This window comes from Ahaetulla prasina, chromosome 4 (assembly GCF_028640845.1).
Source record: "Ahaetulla prasina isolate Xishuangbanna chromosome 4, ASM2864084v1, whole genome shotgun sequence".
Lineage (NCBI taxonomy): Eukaryota > Metazoa > Chordata > Lepidosauria > Squamata > Colubridae > Ahaetulla > Ahaetulla prasina.
The window spans coordinates 104,506,253-104,533,803 of record NC_080542.1 but is presented as its reverse complement, the minus strand read 5'-3'; the positions used below and the strand labels follow the sequence as shown (position 1 = coordinate 104,533,803).

The following is a 27,551-nucleotide window of genomic DNA, read 5'->3' as shown; positions in this document are numbered from 1 at the left end:
GGCGATCAGGCAACTCAGTTGGGATCGTCAGAAACCTTTAAAAGCTTTTTTTCATCTGGTGATCCCAACTGAGTTGCCTGTTCATTACAGGCTTTTAAAATCATTTTGTTACACCCTCTTTGGCCAAAGAGGTTGTAGAAAAAAATGCTTTAAAAGTAAAAAAAAAAAAAAAAAGTTGGCCATGCCCACCCAGTCACATTACCCCACACACACCAAGCCACGCCCACAGAATCGGTAGTAACAAATTTTATATTTCACCCCTGGGTCTTAGTCAGGCTACCTATAGTTACTAGCATTTCCACCCCCCTTATATTACAATAATATACAATTAAACCAGTAGTATTGAAATTAGAAACTGTGACTTGAGTAATGGAAGTATGGAATCTTATCTCAGCATATAGATCTACACCCTAATATAGGTTATTTACTTTTATAATATATATTTCAATATCTTTACTTTTCAATAAATTGTGGTTTATAAAGGAACACATAGGTTGCTATGCATTAATTGGCATTTTTAAAGGATTATATCCTTTTACATCACAGGTGTCAAACTCAATTGCATCACGGGCTGGTTCGTGACCTATTGCGATGTTTTTGCCTTTGTGGAGCCGGGGTGGGTTTGGCCTGCCTGTGATGTATCCAGCCCACGGGCCACCAGTTTAACAGGCCTGTTCTACATGCTTAAACAATTCATAACTGTCTTATGTATATTTAGCTCTGTCTAATAGGCAATGAATGGAAACTGACAGGATTAACTCCACATTTCTACGATATTTTCCATCCTGTAAGGAAGCTACCACATTTTGATATTTTTCTATCTCAAAAGTAGGTGAAGAAATGGATGAAAAGCCATCTTCCATTCCCACTTTTGTGAATGCTCAAGTATTTGTCCCATATACAGGTAGTCAACTTGCTTAACAACTAGAATTGGGAACAGCAATTCCATTACTAAACAATGCAGTCATTCTGTATAAACATCACTGCCATGGTCATGAGAAGACTGGTTATAAAGTTATTTTTTCAGGGGCATCATAAGTTTGGTTGCTAAACAGGACAATCGTTAAGCCAAAACTACTTGTAAATTTGTTAGCTTTAAGGTGGCCAAAAGGTTTCTTACTGTTTTTTTAGTTGTTAAAATCTCTCTCAAAACCAACATTAAAGGAGAAAATAATTGGTGCTTGGCCTTTAAGTGGCTGGTCACTTTTATTGACAATTATTTTAATTATTTACATATTTACTATAATAAGTCTGAAGTATTTTACCTGTGTTTCTTTTCAATAGCAATGCAGCAAGTTTTGGATAATCTTACTGATTTGCCCTCATCATCAGGAGCTGAAGAAATAGACCTTATTTTCTTGAAAGGAATTATGGAGAATCCTATTGTAAAATCACTTGCTAAGGTATAAAATATTTATTTATGGCAGTTAATTTCCAAATGGTCAATGCACTTTTTCGTGTACACTAACTAGCCCCTTGGAAATCCCTGCTGTATCAAATGAGGAGAATTGATTATGAAATAATTTTCAAAAAGAGGGTAAGCTGTGGGGGACTCCAGAACACCCCAAGAGTGTACTGCTGTAATTCAGAAGCAAACATTATTGAATTGTAACAATGTGATTGTAATCTGTTCTGGGGACTCCTAAATAGTTTTAAATTAGGAAGAGGAAGTGATCCTACCTGGAAAATGTTTTTTTCCCATGTCCACCCTAACCCCCTCCCCCAAAGTATTGCTAATAAAATAGCAACCCTAACCCCTATATGATAGTGCCACATATCAATAATGACTTCTTATGAACTTTCAGAGATATGGGATTGAATTATTGGGCCCAGCTCCATAGACTTTCCTGGTATCTAGTGTATTAGGTAATATAATCTGATATGCAAGAGTATGAAGATTGAAGATACGTTCTTCTGATCACATAGTGGATCAGATGTGGGCCCTCGAAACGTAATTATTTTAATTGCTCTGGTAATTGTTGAGCAACAATTAAATATCCTTAATAGCAATAGTATTTAGCTTATGTACTGCTTCACAGTCCTTTACAGCCTTCTCTAAGTGGTTTACAGAGTCAGTCTATTGTCCCCAACAAATTGGGTCCTCGGAAGGCTGAGTCAACCTTGAACTGGTGAGAATTAAACTGCTAAACTGCTGGCAGCCGGAAGTCAGCTGCAGTACTGCATTCTAACCACTGTGCCACAACAGTTCTTAACTTCATCTTCTAGATTTCAGTAAAAATTCATTAATTAAATTCATTAATTTGTTCTTTCAAAAATAGCATGCAAATAGCATGCAAAAAGATAAAAGAAGGGTAGCATGGTGAGTTATAATTTGAAGTTTCAATATTGTGTTTTTTCAGTGCTCAACGTCTGACCACAATTGAGCCTAAAATTTATGTTGCTAAGTGAGAAATTTGTTAAGTGAGTTTTGCCCCATTTTCTTGCCACATTTATTAAATGAATCATTTCAGTTGTTAAATTAGTAACACAGTTGTTAAGTGAATCTGGTTTCCCCATTGACTTTGCTTGTCAGAAGGTTGCAAAAGATGACCCGGGGATACTGCAACCGCCATAAAGATGAGTCAGCTGCTATACATCCAAATGTAAATCTCATGACCATGGAGGTGCTGCATTAGTCATAAGTGTGAAAAATGGTCATCAGTCACTTTTTTCAGTGCCGTTGTAACTTTGAACAGTCACTATCTCAACTGTTGTAAGTTGAGGACTACCTGTATACACTTAATAGATGAATGGCAGTTTCTTCTTCAAAAAGGGAATTATTATTTAGGTAATCCTCGACTTATAACATTCATTTAACAACCATTCAAAAAGTTACGGTGCAGCTGAAAAAACGTGACTTATAATCACCCTTCACATTTACACCTTTCATAATGTCCCCACAGTCAAATGATCAAAATTTGGGTGCTTCGCAACTCGCATGCATTTTCATTCATTGCAGTATCCGGAGATCATGAGCCTGCCAGTTGCAACCTTCCCAGCTGGTTTCAACAAGCAAAGTCAATGGGGGAAGCCAGACTTAACAAGTTAGCAATGCAGTAAAAAAGATAAAATTGGGCATGACTCACTTGATGACTGCTATGTAGTGAATTTTGTTCCTAATTGTGATTGTAAGTCAAGAGCTGTCTACCCTGATCTGATGAAAGGATGATCTGAATTTAGGTTGCCCCCATCTTTCTAGATATCAGACAGAAAAAGATAAATGGGGATTTTCATTACTATGTTCTTAGTTACAGTCCAGCTGAAGGCAAACTTCTGGGGGAAAATCCTTTTCCTTTTGCTAATTTGGATACAATATGTGTGATTTATACTTCCTTGGTCTCATTTACCTTGCATTAAGTTTTTAGCCTTATCAAATAATGCTTCAAGGCTTAGGAACTGGTGTCCCTATGCACTTTTTAAGCAAAAAATGGTAAATAGTAAAAGTAGACACCGTAAGGAAGCAGATGTAAAATAATAATGATTCTAGTTTGCTAACTTGATTACCCTAAGAAAAACACCTCATGTCATTTCATGGTGATACATATATTTCAATGAAACATTTTATTTTGTAATATATTTAGGCTTTATAACATAAACATTACCTGTGGTGAGAATGTCTGCCGGAATCTGAAGCATAATTGTGCCTTACTATTTCCAAAAGGCTGTGTATTAACCTTATTATTTTAGTTCGTTACTAGGAATAAAAACAACAATTCAGAAAAGTATATTTGCATGCTTTATGTAACAGAAGTTCTGTTTTTTTCAAGGGTCCTACAGCAAAGATAAAAATCCTAAATTACACTATATGAAATAACAATTTGCAAAAAGTGCAATATAATTGGTCTACCTAGTAAGTATTGTAAAATCAGTGGTAAATCAAACACCCTTTTCTTGTTAGTATGTCTTATTCTATATTTTTCATAGGCTCATGAACGATTAGAGGATTCTAAACTTGAGGCTGTGAGTGATAACAATCTGGAGCTGGTCAATGAGATTCTTGAAGACATCAGTCCATTAATAAATAAAGATGAAAATATTGCTGAATTAGTTGGTATACTAAAGGAACCACACTTTCTGGTAAGTATATTTTCTAGTCATAACAATTAAATATATTTTTGTTCAATTGCTGTAAAACATATGAAAATAGGTTTTTGTTTTTTTTAAAGACAAGACTTCATGGTTCAGCTCTAAAAATGATTGTGTTAATGTTAGACTGAGGTTGATATAACTTCAGATGTGTTTGGTCTTGGAGTATAAATATAGTTTGATTAATAACTTTAATTATCTTTTCTATTTAATTTACTTCAGGTTAGAGCAGTGAGAAGTTGCCCTATTAATATTGTAGGACCATTCTGGATTGCCAAGGAATAGCCTTCACATTATTCTGTGTAACGATTGGCCAATTAGAGCTGAAAAAAATATGTAATAATGTATCATCTCATCCATTCTCTATTTACAGTCACTCTTAGAAGCTCATGATATTGTGGCATCAAAGTGTTATGAATCTCCTCCCTCTAGTCCAGAAATAAATAATGCTTCGGTGAACAATCAGATAGTACCAGTAGATGCTATTCGTATACTTGGCATTCATAAAAGAGCAGGGGAGCCTTTGGTAAGTATGACTTTCCCCTTTCCTTTAAACATGAAATATATTTGACAGATTTGCATAATCTATCTGTGTTGTTTCTTTAATTAAAGTTATAAGATGGTAAAATATTTCTTGAATAGACACTAAAATTTAAACGTAGTGGGAGAGGCATAATTCTTTAAATATCTGTTTTTATATATTGAGACAGTCCAGTGCTTTTGTGGGACTGCAGGCTTGTAGTGTGTGAGTGTATATGAAAGAAGAAACAGCCAAGTTCATTGAAAACACTAATACCCTGTTTTGCCCAAAATAAGACATCCCTGATAATAAGCCCAATCGGCCTTTTGAGTGCGTAGCAATAAGGCCAAGTGCTTGTTTCAGGGTTCAAAAAAATACAAGTCAGGGTCTTATTTTCAGAGAAACACGGTATGCTCCAGGGAGAAGAAATGCTAAAGACTTGCTTTCATATCTCTATGCATGTTCTTCAACTAGTAAATAGAATAGATGAATAAATTTGTTAATAAGTTAGATAAAGATTAAAATAATTGTTCAGTAAGTTGAAAATGTGAGAAATCCATGTTTATAAGTCAATTCGTTGAATGAAATCCTCTTTTGCTTTTGGATTTCAGGATCATAACAGTGTACAAGTTTTAACAGCTCTTATGTAATGTCAACTAATAAGAAATCACAGTGTTAAGATTCTAGTTCTGAAATGGGTATAAATGTTTCAGAGATAAACTCTGATGCCCTTCAAATGTTCATTTAGGGTGTGACATTTAGGGTGGAGAATAATGACCTGGTGATTGCAAGAATCCTTCATGGAGGAATGATAGACCGACAAGGTCTCCTACATGTAGGTGATATCATTAAAGAGGTTAATGGTCATGAAGTTGGAAACAATCCAAAAGAATTGCAAGAACTCCTGAAGAGTATTAGTGGTAGTGTCACTCTGAAGATTCTTCCTAGCTACAAAGATAATATTGTTCCCCAACAGGTTAGTAGTACTATCCTTGATTTGAAGCTATATAGTGATGTTACTTTGTTTCCTTTCCTAGGACTAATCAAATATGTTAATTAACTTAGCTATAGTCATATTTAAGGGTGAGAGCTGTCTGCAGTTAATATTTTGCTAAGAGCCACTTAAAATATATATGTAAATGCACTGCAGTTACACATAATTGTAGGAATTTCATTCAGAATGCAAGCATTATAAAGCTTCAGCTGACTACAACTCAAGTATATGAAAAAATGCACGTTACTGTCTATTATTATTATTATTATTATTATTATTATTATTATTATTATTATTATTATTATTATTATTATTATTATTAGATTTGTAAGGTAAAGGTAAAGGTTCCCCTCGCACATACGTGCTAGTTGTTGCTGACTCTAGGGGGCGGTGCTCATCTCCGTTTCAAAGCGAAGAGCCAGCGCTGTCCAAAGACGTCTCCGTGGTCATGTGGCCGGCATGACTCAACGCCAAAGGCGCACGGAACGCTGTTACCTTCCCACCAAAGGTGGGCCCTATTTTTTCTACTTGCATTTTTACGTGCTTTCAAAACTGCTAGGTTGGCAGAAGGTGGGACAAGTAACAGGAGCTCACCCCGTTACACGGCAGCACTAGGGATTCGAACCGCTGAGCTGCCGACCTTTCGATTGACAAGCTCAACGTCCTAGCCCCTGAGCTACCGCGTCCCACGGATTTGTAGATTTGTAGACTAGCCCAAAGTCATCCAATTGGGTCCCATGCTTAAGGGGGCTCTAGAACTCACAGTCACCTAGTTTCTAGACCAGCACCTTAATCACCTACACCAAACTGACTCTCTATTGAAGATGAAAATGAAGATGTTAATTTCTGAGCAACAAAATTAATGCAATAATTTTAGTAAATTCCTAAAAACACAGGATGTTTAGTCAATTCCTTGAGAATAAAATTATACCTTACATTTCATTGGTTTTTATTTCTTTCCGCCCCTGGGTATAAATGGCACACATACCACACATCTTATTTTTACTAGTTTTCTTTAAGTTCTTGGTTTAGAATGTTATGTCTGGAAATGTCTAATCTGTGGTTAATTGTAGACCAATTGTCACCTGAACAATGAACATTAGTCATGGACAGATTCTAGAAGGAATCTTAGGGGATAAATAGGGATATTAATAACATTAATAACTGAAACACTTCTCACTAAACCTGAATAATCTTATTGGGGGAATTGGAGAAGATATTGGCCTATGGTAAATATGCTCCTATAGAAACATATTAAAATTCAGACAGAGACAAATAGTTTTAACTTTTAAAAGCAGCACCTGGTTGTCATAGAGTTGCTGGGGAGTGGCTAATTAGCCTGTAGTGACATTTCCCAAATTATGGTAAGTTTGTTTCTGAGCTAGGTATATAATATACTCCCTTTGGAATTTCTAAAGAGAATATGCTCTTAAGACCCACTAGAGAAACATGTCTGCTGTTTATAAAACAAGGGATATTGAAGTAGCCCAGCATGTGTTATTTTGCTGTGACATTTACAGATGTATCCAAAAAATATATATACTATCTTTTCTTCAACAATATCTGGCTGAATTGGCAATCTTTATGTTATTTTCAGATGCTACATCTTCCATTATTCAGATGCTAGCAAAATATTGTGCAGCAGCAGTGAAAATGAGGCAGCTTTTATGGCAAAGTCTTCCATAATTATAGCTTATTTATTAACCATTCTCAGGCCTTTGAGTATAATACAGCTTATTATTATGTTTCCTCCATATCTCAGATGTCAGCTTTCCATTGATTTTAAAATTTTATATGTAAAAAAATAGTTATGCTTAAGCAGTAGTAACAATTTTTTTGGGAAGCCAATACTGTGTGGTTGACTGAGTTGTGCCCTAATCCAATCTCACTACATAAAAAGTAATTTTGTCTTTTCAGAACTATGATTTGCTGAATAAACCTAAAATGTTTGATGCAATATTTGGAAAATATTACTTGTAAGAATTTGTATGTTGGAGCTTTCTGTAGCATCCATGCATAGCTGCTTTTTAGTCATGCTTTATTCAAAAAAAGACTGTTTCTAAAAGACAGTGCAACATGCATGAAATAAAAACAATTCTGACAACTGACTGTAAGATGTGGAATAACATAGATTAACTGAACAAACATTAAAGTATGTGTAAAATATCTTTAAAATTGTATTTAAAAACTTATTTCATTGTTTTAATAATAATTGAAATGATTATTTAATGTAAAGGCAAGTCACTTAATTATGACAACTAATAAATTGTAACCTTTCAATTTTTGCATTGGGACAAAGTTTTCTTCTGTGGCAGAGGGCAGAATCTTCTATGCAAGTTTGAATCCTGGAACTCTTAATTAAAATATTGGTTTCACTTCATCTCACTTGATTGCATTCTGAGAAAAAAGACATCTAAAAATAATTGGGATCACTTAAACAAAATTATAAGAACATAAATGACCACATGATAACTGTAGTAATTTATTTCAAGGGATTTTTACAGCTTGAATCTTTAATCATCTTTCAGAATTGTCCTCTAGACCCTTCGTTTTGGTGAAACAAACAAAAAAAATAATGACTAAACTCTTAAGCAAGTGACAAGCTTGATGAGCATTTGTAAATTAGAATGGTTGTTCTTAAACTATTTTTAAAATTATGTTTCAGGTATTTGTGAAGTGTCACTTTGATTATAATCCATTCAATGATAATCTCATTCCATGCAAAGAAGCTGGTCTTAAATTTTCCAAGGGAGAAATTCTTCAGATTGTAAATCGAGAAGACCCAAACTGGTGGCAGGTTAGAGATTGTTAAATTTAATACATATTTTCAATGCATTAATCCAGTCTTCTGCTATATACATTCTGCATTTTTTTAAAATGCTATTTTGTATCCTATGAGGAATTACTGTTAGATATAATTTCAGGCAAGAGAGCTAGTTTGGTATAGTGGTTAAGAAATCAGTTCTAGTTCTATCCTAAGAACAAAGTCAGATGGGTAATCTTGGGCCAGTCACTTATTCTCGGCCCTAGGAAGAAAGCAATGGCAAACCACTTCTGTAAAAGCTTCCCAAGAAAACTGCAGGGACTTTGAGGAAGGGATGGGGAAAAAAAACAGACAGAAATTCAGAACTGTTTCATGAAAGTGGAGTAGATCCTTAGGTTATTCCTTCTATATGGTCAAATTATAATTCTGACTGTAAAAATATGAAGTAATATCAGGCTTGTCTTGAGATCACATGCACTTCTGTGCTCAGTTAGAAAAACCAAATTATACAAATCAGCACATAGATGTACTGTAGTATACTTATTAAATTGTTACAGAGGTACAAGGATATTAGTAGCCTTTAAAACGTGCGTAAAAAAGCCTCCACGCTTTTAGGAGGAGCTTCTTTGTGCATGTGTGAATATATATATATATATGCATAAAATGCCAAAATATAGGTCTTGGGTGTGTTGGTGTGAGAGATAGCAAAAATTACTGGTGCATCAGATAGGCTTGTCTGAAGAAGGAAAAGTTCTCATTAGCTTAGTTCTGTATCAGAATTAATGCCTGTTAATGCTTGTGAATCTGTTCTTGGCTGTCCACTATGTCCACTAGCATCTGTTATAAGAAGAGTAGCTAAATTATTTATGTGGGCACATTCCTAAATTTTTGTCCAGTGCATGCCAACAGAGCTAGCCTTGGGTTGTTGCTATGGGAGGGATTATCAGTCTTGATATTTCAGGAGGAAGACAAATGGAAAAGAAAATTTGAATAGAATTCATCTAAGCATTTGGAAAGGGGATACTGCTGCTTTATTTTTATTTCTGCTTACATTGTTAGATATAATCAAGATAAATCTGCTTCCTTAGTATATATTTGGTTTTTACAAATCAAATGATCTATATTACTTAGATGATCTGCATTATGTAATCTTATTTTTAAGCATAGATGGTCATGAAATAGGGCTCAAATGACAGAAGATGTGTTATGACATTTTAGTGTCATTTTGACTTACTATGCATCTTGGTATCTAAAGACTGTGTACAAGTCTTTGGAGCATGTAAGAAATCCTGAATTAAAGTTCATATCTGTTAATTCAATGATTTAATAAAAGTAAAGGGCGGAAATCGGATTTTTTTAAATAATGTATTTACTGAAAAATAGGTTTTGGTTGTTGAAAGGTGGGTGGAAATTTTTTTAGAACACTCAAACTTTCTTATACTTAAAACTTTAAGTTTAAGATACGGTACTTGTCTACTAGTGTGTTACAGTGCTTTGCATCCAACTTGTTTATATGAACAAATCTGAATATTAAATTGCTCTTGGCTACATTACAAATTATAATGTAAATATCAATTTTGTTTCATGCTTAATTTTATTTCAGGCCAGCCATGTCAAAGAAGGAGGAAGTGCAGGACTTATTCCTAGCCAGTTTTTAGAAGAAAAGAGGAAAGCATTTGTTAGACGGGATTGGGAAAATTCAAGTAAGGAACACAAAAATATTTTGATTATGTTCATTCTTCAAGTTCCATACATTGTGAATAATGGAATACATTATTGTCCATAATTACAAATTAGTGATCAAAATAATTTGTTTTCTTTCTAATTTCTGAATCTTTTCTGCCATCTGCTGGTACTTAGATAAAATTAAATAGGGAGTATTATAACCATAAGTCTAAACTATATAGTTATATAAACAAATTTAGCAGCTATAAGCAGTTAGGGTGATACGGCTTTCAATGGAGTATAATAAGACTTCGTTCCAAACCAATATAACGAATTGTAATTTCAAAAATATCTCATTTGTTTTTAGGTCCTTTCTGTGGGACAATAAATAGTAAAAAGAAGAAAAAAATGATGTATCTCACAACTAGAAATGCAGGTTTGTGAATTTCAGCATTACATACTAGAATACATACTAGAAAAATAACTTGGCAAGAATATTTAGAAAGTTATTTATATTCATTTAGCTTAACAACTACTGGAAAAAAGATAGTAAAATTGGATCTTTTCACAGGCTGACCATACAACTAATATGGCATACAACCATAATTATGGTCATATATCAAGAACTATCTGTACCTTCAGTGGCTATACATACAACTCCAGGAAGTGATTCCAAATGAAACTGATCTTTTCTGAGTTTTCCTAAATTTAAACAATTTCATATCCCTTGTCAGAGTGTAAAAATGTATATTTACACTGTTTTGCTAATTTATTTTATAATTCAAATTATCCTTGAACTCACAGATAATTTAGCTTGTCATGTTTAGCAATTTAATACTAAAGTGAAATGGGGCACATTAATGATTTTTTTCCCTACTGTATTAAATAATTTAGGAATCCTATATTCCAGATTATATCTAACTTTCCAGAAGTAATTGGGAACAATGGTCTCCTGTACAGCACTTATTTTTTTAAAAAAATAGAATAGCCATGCAGCAGTAGAAATCCTACTACAGGAAAACATTTTTTATTCCTTGTGACAAGCTGCAGCTGTTGTATATTATATCATTCATATAATTAGCAATGTTACCTTGTTGACCCATCTATATTCATAGTATATTCATCATTTGAAAACTATTGCATGAAATCAGAGATAGAATCTGAAGGGCCATATGACCTTTCACCCAGTGCTTTCCCAAAATTAATTTGTAATGTGTTTAATATTAGTGTATAATGTGTAATTAATTTTAATTGAACTTAAATTAACATTAAATCAACTGTAATGGCCCAGTCCTATCAACTTATTGCAGAGGGCTTTCTGCCACAATTTTCAGTAGCCAGACTGGATATTGCCCACCTCGTGAAAATACATACATACGTAAGTACATACATGTACTATCTTCAATGCTGGAAATAATAAAAATGGATATTACTTGAAAGCCTTATATGGCTAATTTACCTGCCTCTTCTTGAAGTAATCTCTCCTTCCTACTAAATAGGGTAAGTGTATTGTAGATCCCTTCTCTTAAATGATGTCACATAATAGGGGCCTCAGAGGGTCTCATTCCTAGAGGCTAACCCAACCCTTTAGACAACCTCCCACCTGAGATTCAAGAAATCACAAATTGATTGGGTTGAGAATAACTGTCCCAAAGTCAACGAATGAGCTTTATGGCTGGTTGGTGGATTGCAATCCGTAGAATTGTGAAATTTATATAATGTTCACATTGCCTTGATTTTAACATGTTCTGTTGCATCTAGAGTTTGATCGACATGAAATTCAGATATATGAGGAAGTAGCAAAAATGCCTCCATTTCAAAGAAAAACACTGGTTTTAATAGGGGCCCAAGGAGTTGGCCGAAGGAGTCTGAAAAACAGATTTATTGTACTGAATCCCACAAAATTTGGAACCACAGTCCCATGTAAGTTTTGTTTGCTTATTTTATATAGATTCACTAAACGTATTTCTTTGATTCCTGATAACCTTAATCTCTGATAGACATTATGAAATGAGGTGGTGTAACTACAAATTAAAATCATCATTATCATCATTTTAGCCATTGCCTATCCACTGCAGAATGAAGGCCTCTCTTCTGCATATTTCCAACCAATACGCGACAACATCAACAAGTATTGCAGGTTCAGTTGGCAAAAGAAAGCTCAGAACCGTATTGGTTGGAAACTACAGGTAATCCTCGAGGTATGACAGTTCACTTAGTGACCATTCAAAGTTACACGATAATCCTCCCAAATATTTACAACACAGTCCTGAAATTAAGAATGTTGCAGTACCACAGCAGCCGTTCACCCTTACAAATGACTGCAGAGGCACTGCAACATTTACCCTGCCTACTCCTTCCCCCAACTCCCCGCAATTGCTTTCCCCACATCCTGCCATGCCAGACTCATTTACTTTGCAAAGAACTGTCTCCTCTCTGCCATGGTTTCTTTGAGGGAGGATGATTTTGCTTCCAGCAATCAATCAGCTTGCAAATGCTTTTCATGCTGACAGTGAAAGATTCTGGGGGCTGTGATGTCACACGACGTCAGGCACCCATCCGCTTTTGCAGAGAATAGATGCCTGCAGTCACGTGAGATCACAACCCTCAGAACATTTCATTCTCGATGCGTGAAAAGCATTTGCAAGCCGAATGGATGCTGAAGTGAAATCAGAGAGGAGGCAGATTTTTGCAAGGTAAGTGAGACTGGCACGGTAGGATTTGTGTTGTTGTTAGTTGCAAAGTCATGTCCAACCCATTGCGACCCCACGGACAACATTCCTCCAGGCCTTCCTATCCTCTACCATCCTCTGGAGTCTATTTAAGCTCATGCCTACTGCTTCAGTGACTCCATCCAACCACCTCGTTCTCTGTCGTCCCCTTCTTTTGCCCTCAATCTTTCCCAGCATTAGGTGGCCAAAGTGTTTGAGTTTCATCTTCAGGATCTGGCCTTCTAAAGAGCAGTCAGGGTTGCTCCCCCCTAGGACTGACTGGTTTGATCGCCTTTTCAATAGATTTTGAATAGCTCAGTTGGAATACTGTCATCTCTACCAGATTTCCTAAGGCCCATTTGACTTCTAGGATATCTGGCTTGAGGTCAGTGACCATCCCATATTGGTTATCAGGCATGTTAAGCTCATTCTTGTATAATTTTCTGTGTAATTTTGCCACCTCTTCTTAATCTACGGTCTACGCACGGTCACTCATGCCCTCGTTACCTCTCGCCTGGACTATTGCAATGCTCTCTACATGGGGCTCCCCTTGAAGAGCACCAGGAGGCTCCAGCTAGTCCAGAATGTGGCTGCGCGGGTAATAGAGGGAGCACCACGTTGCTCCCATATAACACCTATCCTGCGTGGCCTGCACTGGCTGCTGGTAGCCTTCCGGGTGCAATTCAAGGTGTTGGTGATCACCTTCAAAGCGCTCCATGGCTTAGGACCAGGCTATTTACGAGACCGCCTTCTGCCACCGATAGCCTCCCAATGACCTGTGCTCTCCCACAGAGTGGGCCTGCTCCGGGTGCCATCAACCAAACAATGTCGGTTGGTGGCCCCCAGGGGGAGAGCCTTCTCTGTGGGAGCACTGACCCTATGGAATGAGTTACCTCCGGGGTTACGCCAACTCCACGACCTCCGAACCTTCAAGCGGGAACTGAAGACCTTATTATTTAATCGGGCGGGACTAGCCTAAGTGTTTTAATTAATTTAATTAATTTATTAATGTATTTATAATTTTAAATTTTAAGGGTTTTATATCTGTCTAAGACCGTTTTAGTGAATTAGGCTTGTTAAATATTTCGTTTTAAATTAATTTTAAATTTGTGACTTTTATTATGTATTTTATGTGTTTTAATATGGCTGTAAACCGCCCTGAGTCCTTCGGGAGAAGGGCGGTATAGAAATTAAATTATAAATAAATAAATAAATAAAAATATCTTCTGCCTCTATTAGATCCCTGCCATTTTGGTCCTTTACCATGCCCATCTTTGCATGAAACATTCCCTTCATATCTCCAAATTTCTTGAAGAGATCTCTGGTCCTCCCTATTCTATTCTTCTCTTGTTTCTTTGCACTGTTCATTTAAGAATGCGTTCTTATCTCTTCCAGCTATTCTCTGAAATTCTGCATTCAACTGGGTGTATCTTTCTCTTTCTCCCTTACCTTTACCTTCCCTTCTTTCCTCAGCTATTTGCAAAGCTTCCTGAGACAGCCATTTTGCTTTCTTGCATTTCTTTTTTTGGGGGGATGGTTTTAGTTGATACCTCTTGTATAATGTTGCGAACCTTCATTCATAGTTCTTCTGGTATTCTGTCTATTAGATCTTATTCCTTAAATCTATTTGTCACCTCTACTATATATTCATCAAGGATATGATTTAGTTCATACTGAGTGGCCTAGTGCTTTTCCCTTCTTTCTTCAATATAACCCTAAATTTTGCAATGAGAAGCTTATGATCTGAGCCACAGTTAGCTCCTGCTCTTGTTTTTACTGATGGTATAGAGCTTCTCCATCTTTGTTTGCAGAGCACATAGTCAATCTGATTTCTGTGTTGACCGTCTGGTGATGTCCATGTGTAGAGTAATCTCTTGGGTTGTTGGAAAAGTCTGTTTGCCATGACCATTGTATTCTCTTGACAAAATTCTATCAGCCTGTGCCCTGCTTCATTTTGTACTCTAAGGCCAAACTTGCCTTTTATTCCAGTTCTTTGGGCTTCCTACTTTAGCATTCCAATCCTTCCTCCATGATGATGAGGACATCACCTTTTGGTGTTAATTCTATAAGGTGCTGTAGGGCTTCATAGAACCAGTCAATTTCTTCTTCAGCACCAGTGGTTGGGGCATAGACTTGGGCTACTGTGATGTTGAATTGTTTGCCTTCGATTCAAACTGAGATTATTCTCAGATCATTTTCGGTAGGATGGGGGGAAGTAATTGTGCAGTGCATGAGGTATCTCAGTGGGTTAGGGAGGCCTTGAGTGGCCTGTTTCATCACCATGGCCTTCCCCACTCTGAGATATCTTGCACACTTAATGATCAGCACATTCAATTAGCGAATACGTAGGTGAAAGCAGGAAGTTTTCATGTTCACTTTATGTGATTCACTCCAACAAATCCTTGGGTTACAGATCTAATTGGCAGGCTTCATTACATTCGTAACTCGAAGATTACCTGTATCGGTTAAAATACTATGAATAAATGGATTTGAAGTTATGTTCATTTTTTCTAATATTGGTATGTTTTACATATTTGGCAGTAAAATAGTATCAGCAAACATATGGACAGTTGTGCTTTAAAATTAATTCACTTGGGAATAAGCCCTATTATAAGTACTTTCAAGCACACTTTGAGATGCATTACATAGGAATTCTACAGATTGGAATTTAAACTATTTGTATTCAAGTTCATTTAAACATGTTAATTATAAATAGTTGGTAAAATATTTTTTTCAGATGCAGATAGGAGGGAGGCAGGAAGTGCATGAACTCAAAATAAAAATAAAAATGCAAATTAAAATAGCTCTGGAGACTAAAAGCCTAATTTCTGGAGCTTTTATGTGATCTCCTGCAACCCCCAATCTTCTCTCAGGTTTATACCTCAAGGTTGAAATGTTATGAGCCTTGTTGGCACAGTGGTTAAAATGCAGTACCGCAGGCTACTTCTGCTGACTGCCTGCAGTTTGGCAGTTTGAGTCTCACCAGTTCAAGGTTGATTCAGCCTTCCATCCTTCCGAGGTCGGTAAAATGTTGGGGGCAAGAGGCTGACTCTGTAAACTGCTTAGAACGGGTTGTAAAGTGATATGTAAGTAAGTACTATTGCTGTTTCCTGAAACATAGGAATTATTTTGTGAGCCATAACAGGAAATCATTCTTGGACTGAAGAGTCTTTCTACTAGTACAGGAAATCTACTGTATTCAGATCTTTGTGTCTATCTGAAAGAAGTTCTTACATAAAAACACATCTGGCTGTATCTTTTATATATTGTTGTTTTGCTTATATGTCAATTTATTTAGTTACATCACGGAAACCGAGGGATGATGAGAAAGATGGACAAGCATATCGGTTTGTGTCACGAAGTGAAATGGAGGCAGATATTAAAGCAGGAAGATATTTAGAACACGGGGAATATGAAGGAAATCTTTATGGTACCAAAATAGATTCTATTATTGAAGTAGTTCAGACTGGAAGAACTTGTATCTTGGATGTGAATCCACAGGTAGGCTGGTGTAGTATTTTACTAGCCAGTGGGAAAGTATCAGTGGGAAAATTTTGCCCCTGATCAAGTTGGAGAAACTTTTTAAAACTTGGATTTTCTTTAATTATTTATTTTTTTTATTTTTTTTTTATTTATTTTGTTACACAATATATATAAGCATAAGCATGAATAACTATATAATATATAAGCATATATATAAGTATGAGTATGTAATAACTATATTAATCGGATATAACAAAAGGAAACAATAGGACAGGAACGGTAGGCATGCTTGTGCTCTTATGCACGCCCCTTACAGACCTCTTAGAAATGGGGTGAGGTCAATAGTAGACAGTTTTTGGTTGAAGATTTTGGGAAGAGACCACAGAGTCAGGTAGTTTATTCCAGGCATTAATAACTTTGTTACTGAAGTCATATTTTCTGCAATCAAGATTGGAGCGGTTAACATTAAGTTTAAATCTGTTGTGCGCTCGTGTATTGTTGCAATTGAAGCTGAAGTAGTCTTCGACAGGAAGGACATTGTAATAGATGATTCTATGAGTTAAACTCAGGTCATGTCGAAGGCGGCGTAGTTATAAATTTTCTAAATTTTCAAATTACATTAATTTGAATAGTAAGCAGATTTCACAAGAGGGCTAGGCTTCCAGTAGGAAGTGGGGACTACATCATGCCTTGTTGTTACCAGTGATGGCCAAAAAGAGCAGCATTGGTCCTTTTCCTATTTTAGCATGTTTTAAAGGCTATTTTCACATTTAAGTGGCCATTATGACTCTTAATCCTCTCTAAGACTGTGCACATGAAGAAAAAGTCTTTAAAAAATTCAGTCTTGCCTACTTGAAGAAATTTGCAAGTTGTGGATTTCTCTAGAGGTCAGATAGAACTTACGTATCTGAATGGAATGCTCCCATGACTTCACAGTATGTGTACAATGTTTATTGTTCTTTTGAAATATAAAGTGGCTTATAAAGTTGAGCCAAAGACCATCTGGATTGCCATTTATAGCTTCATAACGATTGTTGTTGAGCTTACGTTCCCTACCATTACTGCATTTTTTCCATCATCTTCTTCTTTGGCCAATATTTGCTACTGTCTCCAAATGGTGGAGATTGTGGTTGTACAAGCAGTAGATGGATAAAGAATAAGCTTCTTATTTCTTTTATTTTTTGAGGTTGACTTCAGGTAACTACATGAAGAAGTTCATGTAATTTTCTTAGCAACCTTTCAGAAGGGATTCACCATTGTTATCTACAGTTTAGGGAGGGTGATTCAAGGGCAGGACAAGAACATTTTTTCCTGTTCTTAGTGCCTTAATCACTAGATCAAACTAGTTCTGCAAATTATTGGTTTAGTGCAAATTCCATTCCAAAAGATTGGCAAGATTTCAGAAATGCCTTCTTTCATTGCCTCCTTTCCAAGACTGAGAGAGAGTGAGTGGCCCAAAGTCAGCCAGCTGCCTTTATGCCTAAGGCAGGACTAGAACTCACTTAATTCTTCAGCATGTTGTGTGGCAAGTCATTTTTCATTTGCATTTACTTACTTTGCTTTTTTTTAAAAAAAATGAAGCGAACACTGAAATATTTCTAATGCTATTTTCACTACTGAAACGTGCGCAGAAATACTTGAAATGTAACTAGAATATGGTAACTGTAACCTGATAAATACACTATGTGTTGTTAGATTACAAAAGTATAATAACTAAAGAAAATTCCCCCTATCATTAGGTGCTAATCATTTTGAGAAATATATAACTGAATTGAAATATAGATTTAGAAGTCACTTGACTATTTTGAGCAGCTTACAGTTTAAGAAAACACTCAAAGAAAATTTCTGACACATCCTGACAACCATATTCTGTATCTCACCACTATTACTAAGTCTACCACTAATATCGTGAGAGAACTGCCATGTTTGTAAAGCCTTCCAGAACATCCTCCGGGCAGAATAGTCACATGGATCTCTTGGGGCATGTAATTGAAGAGGCTGAATGCAGTGACAGAAAAAGCATGCTTCCTGTGTCCTAATAGATGGCATCGTTTGATTAAAAGGACTGAATATTATCTCTTGTGCTATCATGAAAATCTGCATAATGTTAAAGCTGCTTACACTGATACTGCCTATTATCCAAAAAATTAAATGCATAACTTAATTCTTTTCTTTCCAGGCACTTAAAGTGTTGCGGACATCTGAGTTTATGCCCTATGTAGTTTTTATTGCTGCTCCAGAACTTGAAACCCTGCGTGCAATGCACAAAGCTGTGGTTGATGCAGGAATTACAACCAAGCTTCTAACAGTAAGGAAAATTATCATTTTTTCAAAAATATATCTGAGTAAACTAGTTTGTTTTATCAGCATTATTAAAGATACACTTAATATAGTATAAATTCCTTTCCCTCTTTCTGCTTGGCCATTTGTAGTTCGTGGACTTTTACTAAACTTTCTAGACATAGATTGTTGCAGATGTTTATTTCATTTTGTTATAACTGCCTCATTGGTTCCAGAAAACTTGACAGACTAGTAGTTTGTTGATGTGAGGCAAAGATTGTACTTGATGTCTCTCAATACATCAATACATAATATGTATTATAGAGCAAGAAGTTATTTTAATTCAAATCCTAATCTAGTTTCTTAATTGAAAAGTGGGATACACTTCTAGTTACTGTAAATATGTGTTACAAGAGCTTACGACATAGCTCTTGCATTTAAATATATGATGCTGTATTTATCCATTTAAAATTGCCAGAATAGTATGCATTAAAATAATAGTTTGGATTCAGATTGTGTTAGCATATGGAAGCCAATGGGATTGATAACAAGCTAATAAGAATAATTTCAAATATCAAATATAATTCTGAATATAAGTAAATCTAAATTTAGCCTAACAAGTGTGTGAAGCACTAAGAAAGAAAGTGAAAAATAATTTCATGAGTAAACTATCAGGCAAAATAGCTAGATAGATCAGTGTCACAGAAGATGGTCTTTAAGGCACCTTAATCCTCAGCTGATAGAGCTTTATAAATAAATACCTGCATTTTAAAATGGCCCAGGAAAATATTCATTGGCAAGTCTGGTCATTTAAGTATGTGGTTAGTATGGTCCATACAGCTTGATCTAGCACAAAATGTAGCTGTTATTAATTAAAATGCTTTGAAATTTTTCTGATGAAATCCAATATTGTAATAACCTAATAGTGAAACATTTATTTCTAAAGTAAGATTTCAAAGTATGCAAATTATGTGCATGTTTAAAGAGTTGTGCATAACTATAAGAATCCCAAGAGCTAGACTGTAGTGTAATTATGAGTTATCTGTTGTATCTATGGTAAATAGCTGTTTGCACTTTCAGATTCTTGTATCATTATATTTTTAGAAATTAATTTTAAATACTTTTTTCTAAAAAAAAACCAAAACCTGATCTTGCTGATCTCTAAATATTTTTTTAACGCAAGCTCTCAATTTTAAATCTGATTCTAGTTGCTTGCTTTTTATAGCATTGTTTTATTTTTAATATTTGTCAATATTTTAATAGGATACTGATTTGAAGAAAACTGTTGATGAGAGTGCACGGATCCAGAGAGCTTATAGTCACTACTTTGATCTGATTATTGTGAATGACAACCTAGACAAAGCTTTTGAGAAGTTGCAAACTGCTACAGAGAAATTGAGAATGGAATCACAGTGGGTCCCGATTAGCTGGGTATACTGACAGTTCTTTTAAAGATGAAACAAACATCATGTAATGTTTGTTGAAACAAACACTATACAAGAAAATATTGTACAGTGGTGCCAGATACTTGGCAGGACCCAATATGTTTTTATTTTATGTATATTAAAATAATAATATGGTAGTCAATTTTTTTATAAAAAATGTTGAAGGGAAAGTGTACTTAATATGTGATTTATTTTAATTTTTCTAACTTTTTACAAATAACCTTTTTATTCATATCACATGAAGGAAATGCGTTGAAGCATTTTTATAAATGTTTTGATTTACTACTTTGCCTTTACTCATCTAAAGAACTTTCCAGTCATTCATTTATACATTTGATCTTACATTTTCACTGTGATAAGGAGAAAAATACTTGAAAAGGTTTTTGTAAAACTCTGTTTTAAATCAAATGTTTCATCTGATTAGTTTTTATTATTTAGATATAATCCTTGTTCTAATAAGCATATCTCCTTGACATAAGCAGAACTTTTAATAAAGCAACCAGCACTGAGCCATGTTACTGAAGCATATTTGCTTAATGTTATCCATGTTTTGCAGCTGTTTTGTCTTAGACAGATGTACTGTAGACTTTTATGTAGATTCCCTTTTTACATAAATGTAAAAGCAATATCTTGAACTTTCCCTAAGAGACCCTTTTAAAAAGCCAACATTTCAATCCATGCAGTAAGTATTTTTCAAAGAATTCTCGTAATGTAAATTCATTGTGTTTGAGGTAATGGTGAAATAGCCTGAAAGAACCTCATGCTACAGAGTCTTAGTGAAGAACTCAGCATGTAGAATGTACGTTCTTAGTTGTGGAAAATTCATAGCTTAGAGGAACAAAATCTGCTTTTTTATTATGACCTCGCTCTGTATTTGTATACCGTTCTATGATGACTGGCTTTTAGTTTATACCAGAATATTTATGAGTGATTGTGTGTGTTATAAAACGTGATGTGATGAGGCTTTGAGCTGATCCTTTGTGTTACATGGCTTTATTCACCAAAAAGAGTGTCAGATGCTAAAATTCAGTATTATTTATGAAAGAATTTATTTTTGTTTCACACTCCTGTTTTACAGTGTTAGCTAAACTCTTCCCTTAGTTAGTTTATCATCTTAGATTCATATTTACTGATTACATAAATGCATTTCTGATACATATTCTATTGAGGGGATGTAGATAGATACGATTACTAAGAGGGAATAATCTGATGATAATATTTTATATTATGCCTGATATTATAAATAGAGCCAGACATTGCTAACACACAGAGGGCCTGAAGTGGTTATCATTTCCCCATTTAATTTATTTTGCATATGAGTTTGGGCACTAGGATTACAGAGCTTATTTTCAATACCAAAGTATCACACACAAGATGCCAACAATGAAAAAATATTGGAAAAGCCCAAGACAGGACAAACTAGCTTTTAAGTATTTTGCCTTTTAAGATGCACAAGGAAACAGGGTTTCAATAATTTTTAGTTTATATAGAGAAATGTTGATACCAAAAAGGTATTGTAGATGAAAAAAAACCTTTGTGGTATTTTTTTAAAGACTTACGTATATTTTGTAAATGTTATGCAAATAATTGCATATCTGTGTCTTAATTGCTATTGGTATTTAGAAATTAGCTTGTAACAATATGAAATATTGTACAGAAATTTATTTCTGTTGCATTAATTCTGTAGATAGGCTGATGTTAAGTATTTAAAAATAAAAGTATACCTGAGTCTGGGGGAAAAAAATTTCCAGTACCCAAAATGACATTTTACTCTGTAATTTCAATGTCATTGTAGGGTTATGAAGTGGGATAAAAATGGCTATACTTTTATTGAATATAATGCTGTTTGAATGGAGATTGAGTGGAAGGCATTACTGAATCCTCAAGTCAAATAACTGCTTCTCATTCCTTTGTTTTCTAATATTACATTAGATAGCATTCCAGTTGATTTGTTGCTACTGCTCTTTGCTAGATGAGAGTTTGGGCTGCATTTTAAGTAGCCGTGATTAAAGTTCTGTTCAGATTCTACCTGAACTATTTTTTAAAAAAATAAAATGTTCTCAAGCAGAATACTCAGTCTACTCCTGTCTTGTTTCTAGCCATTGATCTGTATTATCCACTCCTGTTGGAAAGCAGAAGGTTTTTCAGATTGGCCTTAGTTCAAGGAAAGTTTAGCAAGTGATTAAAGAAATTTGATTTTGGTTTTAAGGCTCAAAAGCTCAGTGATGTCAAAAGCAGGAAGAAGAAAAACAAAATATCAGTATTTGCCTTAATGGCTTTCTAAAGAAATTGTCAACAGTAGGGAATTGATCAAGAAACATTTTATATTTTCTCTGGGCAAGACTTTTTATGCTGGTACTCCTATATCATCTTGGGAGAACTGCTCATGTCACAGAATTCACTCTTGGCATTAATGTGGGAATTTAAACCACAGGTCCTGAATGTAACAGGAAGAGTTAGTTCATTGCCATGCATAAGAATTACTACATTTGATATAAAATCCACCTCTATGCTCAGTCACAGACTATTACTGCACATGATATAGGCCATTCACTGTTTTTGCTGTATGTGTGTAGTAGTCCCAGCTATAAAGTAATGAAACTTCGAATACAGAGACACATGAATTTATCCTCCCATTGCTGAATGGCAGCAATGGAAAAGTATGTAACAGGCAAAATGCTTCCAAGGACAGCACCATGATTCTAAATTTAGTAAATGAGGTGCAGAATGGATTAATTGGGAAGGTGTAAATCAGAGGCAGAACATTTTAAGTGTCCTAATTTCAGTTCTTGGCATCTTTGTTTGCAACTGCAGAGTTCCTGTCAGTGATTTGAACTGATGTAGTGCAAATTCCTATGGATAATAAATCCAGAATATACCAGAAATGTTTTACCACTTTCCTCAAAGGATAAAGTATATTTATCCTTTCTTCATTGATAGAGTAAATGAGAAATCATATAAGGGTGATTCCATGTGTAGTTCAATATAAAAATGGAAAATCTGTCTATGCTTAACATGAGTACATGAAATGGGAAGACAATATTGCTTGCTGACATTAGGGTATATAATTATCTGTACCAAAGTAAATATATATTGAAATTTATGTGCTAAGTGTATAGGTATGCCTGTGTAATAATAGTAGAAAACAATGGTTTATGCAAATGCCTATACTAGATGTTAACATGGATCCGTAAATACTATTCATTGTTCTGTTCTATAGTTTTACCAAAAATTATGGAATGGAAAAAAAAATCAACAAAAGTGCATGACAGTTATTAAAATGTTACTTATCCATTAAGGCAATCCATAATTGCACCTGTTGAAACTTTAAAAAATTTCCCATAAATTTATATAGTTTGTACATTGTGGTAACTTTAAAATTATACCTAAGCTACAATAGGTCATACTGAATTCACAGGGACTATACAGTTCCTGGAATATATAATTGTTATATGTTTATTTTTCATTTATCTTAAATTTATAATAAAATGCAGAATATATGAATCATGCTGAGTCAGACCTAAATCAAAGCTAATTTTTGTTTCTAACATAAATGCCTATTTCTGTATAGCCAGTACCTGAATCTTCAAGAAGCTGCTACTCTTTTAAACTATTTTTGGCCTTCAAAATTTATAAATACAAATATACTAACCAATATAAGAGCAGAAAGTGTCAGAAAGACAGTTGTCATAATCAAGGGAAATTATAAAAAAAAGGAACTTAAGAGCAAGAGCTAAAGAAAAAGAATGATAGAGGCCGAGGGACATTTTAAATCAGGAGCCCCCAACCCCCAGACCACAGTCCATTACCTGGCCATGGCCCGTTCAGAACAGGCAAGTTATAGAAGAGGCAGGCAAGTGCACGAGTGTGTTCAGCTCCGCTTGCACGCACAGCAGGCTGGCAAGCATGCGTGTACAGTTCAATTAGTGTGGGTGGCAGGAACATGTGGAACATCCCCTCTTCCCTCCTTTCCAGTCTGCAAAACTGGCTCGATTGGAGATTGTTGTTTTAAATGACAGTTCATGTTGGTCCTTTAGGAAAAACTCTGTACCTTACTAGTATCACAGATAAGCAGCGAGTTTAAAATTATATATAAAATATTTGAGTAATTTTTTTGTGGTTAAAAGATTTTGGAAAAAATAATACTCAAAAATAACCGCAATAATTTAACTGCTAAGATATCTACACAAGATCTGGTAAATCCTATCAATAAGGTCTCGAGGAGTTCCTAAAAACAACGAGGTATTGTTTTAGCAATTTGTGGAATCAGCAGCAACTGTTTTTGAGAAAGATGCAGAATTTTGAATGCAAACTGTCCTGTACAAATATGTATATAATACTGATAGATATTGTTAGATACGCACTTTTGGAATAAAAATGTAAAATGCAGAACTTTTTTGGGAATATTTGTTTGAAATTCATCTCAGTTTTTGAGTAATTTTTTATCTGCTCAGAATCAAATATAGTCTACATCCATCACACATTATTACTATTTTTCTTTGTCTTGTCTTGGTTCAATTGGCAGGAGTTCCCATAATAAACCTTGGAAACTTTCAGAGAAAACAAAGCAACCCTTAAACTATCTCAAAAGCTGCTTTCATCATGTCATATTGAGAATTTGTGTTTATGATGTTAAACTGCTTTGGATTAGTTTTCCATTAAAGTTCGTGACTGGAATTATGTATTGGATAATCCTTTCTTTAAAATATTAAAACAGCAGCATCCATGAGAAAAAACCAAAACCACAGGCAACAAACTAATGAGATTCCTAATGCCTCTTATCTATTTCATTACATAGGTAGTCCTCAACTTACGACCAGTCGCTTAGCAACTGTTGAAAGTTACAATACCCACCCACACAAAAAGGACTTATTACCTGGATTTCAAGTTCTGATGACACCCCTCCCCGACAGTCACATGATTACACTTTGGATACTGAACAATCGTTCCATAAATAAGCATTTGCAGTGTCCTGCAGTCATGTGACAGCAATTTACATTTTTTGCTGGGAACTGGTGTTTACTTCTGGCTTTCAGAAAAAAGCACCCATGTATGGGCAATGAGTTTACTTAATAACCACTGTAAAAAGGTCATAAAACTGGGCATGGACTAGTGATGATTCGCTTAAAACCCATCATGACTAACAATGGTAATTCCAGATTCAATTATGGTGGCAAGTTGAGGAATACCTGTATTTTAGATTGCTTATCTTCCTTTCAATGTCCTTGCCTTATATGGACTTTATTGGCAGAAGTGGTTTTTTTTAGGCTTCCTGCTGCTAAATGGATTATCCATTTTTAAGATCGAACATTTTTCTACTGATCAAGTAAGATAGCTGAGAATCATGTTCAGTCTTATGTTAGTTGTGTCCCAATATGAGGGTAAGAGAAACATCTGATTAAGGGTTCAGGTGCATATATGGTAGTTATACTTTTTTTTAAAAATGTACTATGTTAGCTAGAGAAAGATGTTTTAACTTGGAAACTGTATTAAAATAATATATCTTGGATGCACTGGCATACTATTTCTTCAAATATGTATTCTATCGAGATCTACATTTTTTGTGAATTATTATATGGGGGCTATTTTGTGTTTCTAAGATTAGATAGAAAATCACCATTAGGTACATTCCAAAATAATGACTTCTGTTAGGCTTATGCAGTATAATTTTTATTGCTTCAGCTCTTAGTATTTCTGTTAAACAGTTGGTAACTTTTTTCAAATGTGCACTAATATTGACACACATAGGACAGTAGATGATTTAAATGGGATTTGACTGAGTCCCTGATAGAAATTTTAATCTCCATGCTGTAAATCAGAAGAAAATTGCCACATAGATCAGATTAGAAAGTTCTGAAAAAGGATAATAAGAAAACTGTGAAATTTCGTAGGATAAATGTGTGCGCTATTCGGTTAAACAATGTTTTTTTTAAAGAATTCCCTGTTTACCCATTTAAGTTGTATATCATTGTTGAAATGTATAAAACTCTGAAATCCTGAAAACTCCTAAGAAAGTTATTTTTGTATATATGAAATAAAATGTAATATTTGAAAATTCAGTGTGATCTCTTATGAATTGCATTCTTACTGCACAGAACAGGCATCAAAAAAGGAAGCAGGCAATACAGTAGCCTTCATTGCAATAGATGTTATAATTTTATATTGTATGACAGGGGTCTCCAACCTTGGCAACTTTAAGCCTGGAAGACTTCAACTCCCAGAATTCATTAAAGTTGCCAAGGTTGGAGAGCCTATTGTATGATGTATAATTTTTTTTATCAATATGAAAGAATAACAAGTCATATTTTTGCACTGCATATGCCTAATTAAAACACTGGAAAAAAAACCTTGTTATCATTCCAATAATACCTTAATTAGCATTTAATAAGTGGTGTGAATATAATATCCAAAATCTGTTGACTTCCATTGGTTTGAGGCCATATGGCTTTGCTAACAGAAATGGATGGAATTGAATGGATTTTATGTACTTTTGTCAATATCTGAAAAGCCAAGTATTACATTTTCCTCCTTAACATATCCCCCCACAATCTAAATCAAGCAGCTCTGAGGCCTGCAACTTTGATACACTTCACATTAATCAAGTAGGTAAATAAAAATGCCTTTATAACTAAAAAAGGTAAAGGTTCCCCTCGCACATATGTGCTAGTCATTGCCAACTCTAGGGGGCGGTGCTCATTTCCGTTTCAAAGCCGAAGAGCCAGCGCTGTCCGAAGACATCTTCATGGTCATGTGGCCGGCATGACTCAACGCCAAAGGCGCACGAATGCTGTTATCTTCCCACCAAAGATGGTCCCTATTTTTTCTACTTGCATTTTTACGTGCTTTTGAAACTGCTAGGTTGGCAGAAGCTGGGACAAGTAATGGGAGCTCACCCCATTACACAGCAGCACTAGGGATTCGAACCGCAGAGCTGCCGACCTTTCGATCGACAAGCTCAGCATCTTAGCCCCAGAGCCACCGCATCCCTTGCCTTTATAACTAGAAAGATTAAAAATATGACTCCCAAAACTGATGCTGCTGTTCCCAGCTTCTCTGCCACAACAAAGAAAAGTTTTGTTATTCAACTCTAATCTAAATAATGGCTGCTCTGCTGTTTTTTAACCTTGATTGCTTAAATGGCCTTTTCAATTATTCTCCTGTTTCATGATGGTCATTGCCAGTGGTGGGATTCAATTTTTAAAACAACCTTTCTGTGGGCGTGGCTTGGTGGTCGTGGCCAACTTGACATCACTCGTGTCAAGGGGCGCCTTGCCTGGCCTCCTTGCCTCGAGATAACAATTTCGCTATTTACTACTACTGAACATCCAAAATACACTATTGAATCCTATGCATATATGCCAGATAAATATTACATAGTACAGTGAGTTTACAGGCACACAAAAAGATACATTAACTACTATATGCACTGTAGGTGTCTGTACACACACACAGCTCTTCTAAAACTATACATTCAATCTCACTGCATTTGGAAAAAGACACCCAGAGTCCACTTTCTGCCACACATTTAACTATTACTTCTGTACATTAGAACATTACACATGGCTTCAGATTTTCATCCCTAGCCTGCAAATGACTGTTAGAG

General features: G+C 35.1%; 1 protein-coding gene across 3 annotated transcripts; it reads left to right on the top strand.

The window, feature by feature from the left end:
* LOC131198904 (protein PALS2) lies at nt 1-26,113 on the top strand. Of its 3 annotated transcripts, none has more exons than XM_058184142.1 (11): nt 1-1,403; nt 3,925-4,077; nt 4,460-4,612; nt 5,355-5,582; nt 8,266-8,397; nt 9,968-10,067; nt 10,397-10,465; nt 11,791-11,952; nt 16,039-16,241; nt 18,403-18,531; nt 24,747-26,113. In XM_058184142.1, exons 1-11 carry the CDS (start codon nt 1,287-1,289, stop codon nt 24,774-24,776), a joined length of 1,476 nt encoding a protein of 491 aa, XP_058040125.1. In that variant the 5' UTR covers nt 1-1,286; the 3' UTR covers nt 24,777-26,113. The 3 variants fall into 3 exon arrangements, with proteins under 3 accessions (XP_058040125.1, XP_058040127.1, XP_058040124.1); XM_058184141.1 differs by having other exon boundaries at nt 5-1,403; nt 19,767-26,113; XM_058184144.1 differs by lacking the exon at nt 5,355-5,582 and having other exon boundaries at nt 4-1,403; nt 19,767-26,113.
* The last annotated feature ends 1,438 nt before the right edge of the window (nt 26,114-27,551 follow it).